Raw genomic sequence first — 6,903 nt, forward strand, 5'->3', positions numbered from 1 at the left:
GAGAGAGAGAGAGAGAGAGAGAGAGAGATGAAATAGTAAGAGTTGGTGGCCATCATACGTTGACAAAAAATAAAAATGCACCTTTTTATGAATGAGCCCTTTAATAACTATATTTCTCAAGAAACAAACAGCTTCATGAACAGAGTGTGAACAGAGTTGCATTTTATACAATTTATTAAAGCCTATGATAACAATTACATGTCTGTGTATATTTATATGCAACTTGGTTACAATGACAATGTTGTTTCAACAACATATCTTATATTTTAGCAGCCATTCGACAACATAACTAGTTGTTTCATAATGTCCGTAGCGCCGCTGAACGCACCCCCAGTAACCAAGGCAATGACGCTATTCTCCGTTACCAAGGCATTCTCAAGGCAAACACTAGCTGATAGCTATGCTAGCCAACCAGATAATCTTATAGCTATGATATAACCTCCGTGTAGCCTCTTCACCGAGCTGAACTAAACTCACAAATAGTTTACTAAAACCCTCGACTCCAGCATATTACCATTAGCTTCTTGTCTGTTCGCTGCGTGGCCTAAATTAGAGACTGAAACACCCTTTTTTGCCCCCTTTTGGATCATCTCAGGCTACAATCTAGCTTAGTAACGTTGACGTTAGCTGCACAGCCACCATGGTAAGTAGCTACGATCATCTGCTGTTTTTTCTTTGGTAGCCAGGCCACCTGTTTGCTTTCAGAAGTTAGCATGCTAATCATCTCACTCAGTTTCATATAAAGACAAGAAGGCAGATAGCAGTCATCCCCACATATAGCACCTTGTTTGTGCAAGCTCATGTGAATAGGCCGTCACACATTAGCAGGGGGAAATCCTCTTCAAGTTAGCTCATAAGCTAGTCGTGGTTTCCATTACAGCCTCTCTCTCTCTGTCCATCTTTATCGTTACTCGTTTCTCTCTTCTTGTCTCCATGTAGGCTGAATTTGGGTTTAATGAACACCATCAGAATGAAGTCGTCAATTACATGCGATTTGCACGTTCAAAGATGGTCCTGAGACTTAAGACCATTGACTCATGCTTTGAAGAACTCAAAGATAGCAGGTGACTGGTCATACTTACGTTTTTGTTATTCTTTTGTCTGTGAATTCAACTTTTACTCACTTACCTCGAGACTCATATTCAATAGAGGGTGAATATATCATACAATGATGAAGGGCTTTTCGGTTGAGATGGAGCTGTAATGTTCATGCATGTATTCTTCTCTCTGAAGGCTGGTGGAGGAAACCTTCACAGTGGACGAGGTGAAGGAGATGCTGGACGGGCTGCAGGCGGTGGTGCGTGGGGAGGTGGAGATGGAGCTCATCAACACAGCTCACACCAACGTGCTGCTGCTCAGGCAGCTCTTCTCACAGGCTGAGAAGTTTTACCTTCGACTGCAGAGCGATATCTCGGAGCTGGAGAACAGGTGAGCAGCGAGGAAGGAAGCAGATTCAGGCGTTCCTGCTAATTGTTAGGTTAATACACCTAAAAACACAAAGCAAACATTTGAAACACACAAAAGGTGACCTGGTCAGGTTTGCTGCCACATGAGTACATCACGTTCTAATTCAGATATTATACAGCGCCTCTTTATATTACATTTGTATTTAGTGTGCACAAATATATATATCTTGTTGCACCTGTGTGCAAAAAAAACATGAAATAAGCTGTAAAAACATTTCCAAATAAAATGATTTAAAATTATGTGATGTGAGTTCAAGGTCAAACAGAGTGCCACACCAAAGTAAGAAGTGCGCTAGGCCTCTAAACACACGATACCCCTTCATGTTCATGAGAATAACTCCTCCACATTGTGCCACTTCCTCCTCAGGGCTGTTTAGGTTTAGATCTCGTGCATGTCACAGTATGTATGCAAGGCAACAAGGTCATTGCCAAGCCACATAGGCAATGACAATCTAACCCTTTTTTCCATTACAATGGTTTCCTATTTGCAGTGACGTTGATTTAGCTCGAAAACCACAACTGCTGCCACATTGTTGTTTACATTTTAATGTCAGTTCACCCAAATTACAAAAATATCATACTTTGAGACTTCATACTAATAGAATAGAGGTGAGTAGAGTGGTGAATATTGATGAAACCCAAAAACTGAATTTAAAGAACAGAACAGCAATGTAACACCCCACAATGTATCATCTTGAGAAACAAGGACGTTGTTTGCATTTCTCAAATGAAATATTTGTTTTCGCCTCACAAAAAAATGTCTTTTATAGTTTGAGTGACATAACTCTTTAATCCTTAAACAAAATTTAATTTGCAATTTCAATATTACATATTTTTACACATTTACAATCATTTAAAAAAATGAAATTTCAATAAAGTACATTTTTATTAGCTGGTGAAATGGTGAAGTCGTACAAAGTTTTGGGGCCACATGTGATGAAACAGAATTACCTAAAAGGACTTTCTTGCTGTTGTTACCAAGCAAGGGGGCCAAGAGTGCCTCTTCATATTACAAGCCACCACATGCACGCATGTACATGTGAAACCAGTAATAAAGATAAATCACATTTGAACTGTTGTCAGAGGGTACATTGCACTCTTGGCATTTTGGTAAAGCATGTATTAAGGCTTTTTTGGCACAAATATAGCCAGTGTTTAAGAGCATAGAGGTTGTGATGTAGATGAAAAATGTCATAAAATGTGCACTTTGCAGCTAAATGTTCTTCACACGTTATGAACTAATACCTTTGGCCGGTATGATCATTGTAAAGCTCTTTGTTTGAATGTACTTCTATGATATTCAGGTGAACTTCACGCAACTTCTGACCTCCGTAACCTTTCACCTTGTTAAAACACTCAACTTGTTTTGGAAACGTTCTTTTGTTTGTAAGATGCACGTAGTGGGTGGATAAAGAAGCCCTAAAGTGTGTGTTTTTTCTCTCACAGGGCTCAGCCCTACGTGACTGACACGGCGTACAAAGCAAGGAATACGCCCCATGTCACAATCTACGTGTGTTTGGCTGCTTTTTAAAAACCACATATAAGCTTTCCAGAGAGCACTTCTGTTCACCACAAGCATAACGCTTATATCATAAGTGCTAAACCGCCATCTAGAAAAAGGGCTGTTTACTCCTTGCCAAAGATACATAACTGCCAAATAGCGTTTTTTATTTTTGTAACGTACAAAAAAAAACATTGTGGTGGCAAGCTGACAGTTGTGTGAGGAGATAATCACATCGTTCATATTATCAGATCAGTTCAAATCTGTGGCTCACAAAAATATTGACAATATTACCTTTACATACTTTGTATTTTATAGACAAATAGTTCAAGCTTTTCGTAACTCCTTGCCTGTAATTTGATTAATTATTTTGCTTTTTTACCCATATAGGGAGCTGTTGGAACAAGTGGCTGAATTTGAGAAGACTGACTTTAAAACCACTAATAAGGTGAGTGTACTGTAGAGCTTTACACGGCACAGTCAATAGTCATTAATCATGTGTTCAAAGGATATTTACACCCACATGGAATTCACTTACATGTCGGGCCCCCTGCCCGTTCACGAGTAGCCGTGCGGTTAAGAAGTCACACTTCACTGAGGTTGGCGTGTGGTTTCGCAACGCACTGTTAAAGGAAAACAAATCAACTTTGTAATACTATATGCTGCTCTTTCATGGGTTTGACTATTCACACCGTCTCAAAAGGTACACACTAGTCATCTTCACAATTACAATCATATAAAAGCTTTATTTTTACCATTACATCTTACATACAGTAATATGACGGTATAAACAACATGTTTTAAGACTGTTCTGTCATTGTTTCAGTTGTAAAGTGTTTCCTTTATTCCCAGATAAACCAGGAAACAAGCAAAGTCAAGCTAGCACCGCTGAATGAAGTTGGGGTGTCTGAACTTCTTAACAAGGTAAAGAAATACATTACATGAGTTACATATTGAGTAATTGTTGTAAAAGTTATATTTATACACTCCTTCACATCAATCTTAAATATTTTTTTCCAGGAGATAGTGAGACTACAGGAGGAAAATGACAAACTGAAAGCCAGGATGCGGACTTTAGAATCACAGGTATAACAATAAGCCGTGCATTTCTAAACACAGCCACTTTTCTTCTGATTCGTGCACCAGTTTACGTTGTAAACGCTCTGCTCTGATTCATTTTCTGAGGCAATGAGTGCTCTGGATGAGAGAACCAAAGCAGAGAGAGCCCTGAAAGACGTTCAGACGGTGCATGGTGACCAGCAGGTACTGTTTGGAGTTTGGCGTGGCAAAGTAGCGTCATCTTCATTTTGACTTTTTAAGTTTGCTCCCCATTCTACTACTTTTTTCTTAATTTTGTTGCATCTGAACATTTGCTGTCATTTGGTTTCACCTGCTAACTTGGACCTCGAATGGTACGTACCCAGCTGACCAAAGTGTTGCTTTGGTCTCTCCCTGTGAATAGGATTATGGTGTAGATTCTGTAGTAACAGCAATGATTGCCGTTCATTCCTTCTGAACTTCTACGCTGTTTCTTTTTTCCTTCAAGCTGGCTGCTCAATCCCAGGAGATCAGCAGTCTCGAGGGCACGGTGGCGGCTCTGAGGGGTGACTATGAAAGGTCTCTTAGCGCCAACTCGGCCTCCCAGAAGGGTCTGCAGGAGAACCTGATCTCTGCCAAACATGATCTTCTGCGAGTGCAGGAGCAGCTGTCCTTGGCAGAGAAGGTGGGTCACTGTAGGTTTTACCTGCAACGGAGAGTAACCAGCATCTGAAGTTAACACACGTTATACTGTCAATCAATGTTTGTAGAAACAGCTGGTATTGGTGCGTTCAGCTTCTGTTGCAGGTACTTTCATGTCTTTATGTATGTGTGTGGTGTGCAGGAGTTGGACAAGAAGTTCCAGCAAACTGCGGCCTACCGCAACATGAAGGAGATCCTGACCAAGAAAAATGAGCAGATCAAAGACATTAGAAAACGATTGCAGAGGTGAGCTTTAAGTGTAAAACATCGCTGGTCCCTCCAGAAGAGGAATGTTTTGTAAAACTAGCAGACACACCGGTATGGCCCTTCAAGTTCAGCCACTTTTGTGCTTGAAAAATTGGCTTTCATACAGAGATATTTGTCTAATTTCAGGTTTTTGACGCTGTTGTTGCTCGTCTGTTTCAGATACGAGCCCAATGAATGAGTTCTACCCAAGACAACAGGTGTCCAGAGGGTTAGACAGGAACGAGAAACCACCGGTTCCACTGCTGCAAGACAAGAGAGACAGAAAACAGCACTTCTCCGAGGAATTGTTTATTCATGCTTTATCTGGCATCTTCAGTAATTATCGGCTTTAGTAAAGAGTGCGAGCAGAGCGCGGGGGGGGGGGGGGTCGTCGGTACGCACGGCTGAGCACACTGATGAAGTAGTGACAAACGATAGCCTTCTCCAGCTGTGCTTTTTTTTTTCTACGTCCCAGTTGTGGAGCTGACTTACTGTAGCTAGCAGACTTCCCTCAGTGCTCTATGCAATTACTATCACGTCCCCGTTTAAAGAGGCCTTGTGCATTTGCTGAACTGGACAGATACGCACTGTCTGCCTGAAGCATTGCAGTCGTATCTATCAGATGGTTATAGGTGATATTTAGCTTTCTAGCACCGGGTAGTTGATCGTTGATATTTTGCTGATCAGTCTTAATTTTAGCAGTTGAGTTAGACCCAAGCTGGTGTGTTTATTAATAGTGAACAGCTTCAAAGTAATGTTTACCGACCTTCTGAGGTCAACCCCGCTTTAATTTGTTTCCCGAAAAATTGTATTGCATTTCACACAAAGAATATTTCCAATGATGTGACATTCTGTGAAAGTCTGATCATCGAAAATATACCAAAACTTCTCGCATTTAGTTTTTTCTGCTCTTGCTTTATTGAATGACGTTGATGGTGATCTGGAATGACTTCCCTACACAAAGGGCATAGAGTATTTTTGTCTGGAATCTTTAACTGTGTACTTTTCGTATTGCTGTGGGTGATGGAGTGTAAGAGAAAAAAAAAAGAATATATACATGATGTTCATGAAGTAATGCTCTTGTAGAGTATGATACATCTACCTTATAATACACTAGATGTTTGTATCGTGCAAAGTATGGGGTAATAAAAGCTGTTGACAAATAAACGTGTGGTCATGCTTAGTAATTGTTTTTTCACTTTAACTTTAAGTTGTATTTAATCATATAAACACCAAGTACATTCACTGAAGACTGAAGCTTTCAGACCTAGGATGTTATTCTAATATGTTCTGGCTATGAAAATATCAGATCATAAATATGCCCTGTGAAAAACATGCCCAGGTTGTCTCTCTTCTCTGAACCACTGCATGCTGGGACACTGGCAATAAACAATAAACAAACAACAAAACGTTTGAAGAATAAATAGGACATAATGGATTGATTGTCTAGACTGACAACAAGGGGGCGCCAGACTGCAAAAATGCACATAATCTTAAAAGCCTCTCTGCATAAAGCATGACAAGCTGTGTACATGGGGATGTGTGATCTTAGTGGCTAAATGTGGCCTGAATTCAGAAGAAGATTACGATGAGCTCCAGGATGCCCCTGATACCTCGATCAGCATGATAAAGGTGGATGCAGACAGTGGGGAGTGCAGTATGAACGGTGACTTCAGCAACACAGAGAAAGACATTTGTAAAAGACGGGAGATATCTTTAATGGAGTTTTTTTCTCCTTTTTATTGGATTATATTAGGAGAGAGAGAGAGAGAGAGAAAATAAAATAAGACAAAAAACCCTCCCCCTCTTGAACCGATTCAACATCAAGAAACCACAGAGGGCCACACGCGATTGTGAAATACATCCTATCAAAACTCTAAATTAGCCAACCGTTTTATCAACTGCACTTGTTAGTGTAATTCTACACATCAGTTACTTCATCTGCTTCCT

General features: G+C 40.3%; 1 protein-coding gene across 3 annotated transcripts; it reads left to right on the top strand.

Moving 5' to 3' along the window:
* The first annotated feature begins 351 nt into the window (after window positions 1–351).
* Window positions 352–6,257, top strand: lztfl1 (leucine zipper transcription factor-like 1). 3 transcript variants are annotated; one of them, XM_031849816.1, is made up of 10 exons: window positions 353–643; window positions 940–1,064; window positions 1,234–1,428; window positions 3,358–3,415; window positions 3,820–3,891; window positions 3,988–4,053; window positions 4,153–4,230; window positions 4,532–4,690; window positions 4,850–4,953; window positions 5,134–6,256. In XM_031849816.1, exons 1-10 carry the CDS (start codon window positions 641–643, stop codon window positions 5,150–5,152), a joined length of 879 nt encoding a protein of 292 aa, XP_031705676.1. In that variant the 5' UTR covers window positions 353–640; the 3' UTR covers window positions 5,153–6,256. The 3 variants fall into 3 exon arrangements, with proteins under 3 accessions (XP_031705677.1, XP_031705676.1, XP_031705675.1); XM_031849815.1 differs by having other exon boundaries at window positions 4,514–4,690; window positions 5,134–6,255; XM_031849817.1 differs by lacking the exon at window positions 940–1,064 and having other exon boundaries at window positions 352–643; window positions 4,514–4,690; window positions 5,134–6,257.
* The last annotated feature ends 646 nt before the right edge of the window (window positions 6,258–6,903 follow it).

Source organism: Anarrhichthys ocellatus, unplaced genomic scaffold (genome assembly GCF_004355925.1).
Source record: "Anarrhichthys ocellatus isolate YVR2014 unplaced genomic scaffold, GSC_Weel_1.0 scaffold10, whole genome shotgun sequence".
NCBI classification, from domain to species: domain Eukaryota; kingdom Metazoa; phylum Chordata; class Actinopteri; order Perciformes; family Anarhichadidae; genus Anarrhichthys; species Anarrhichthys ocellatus.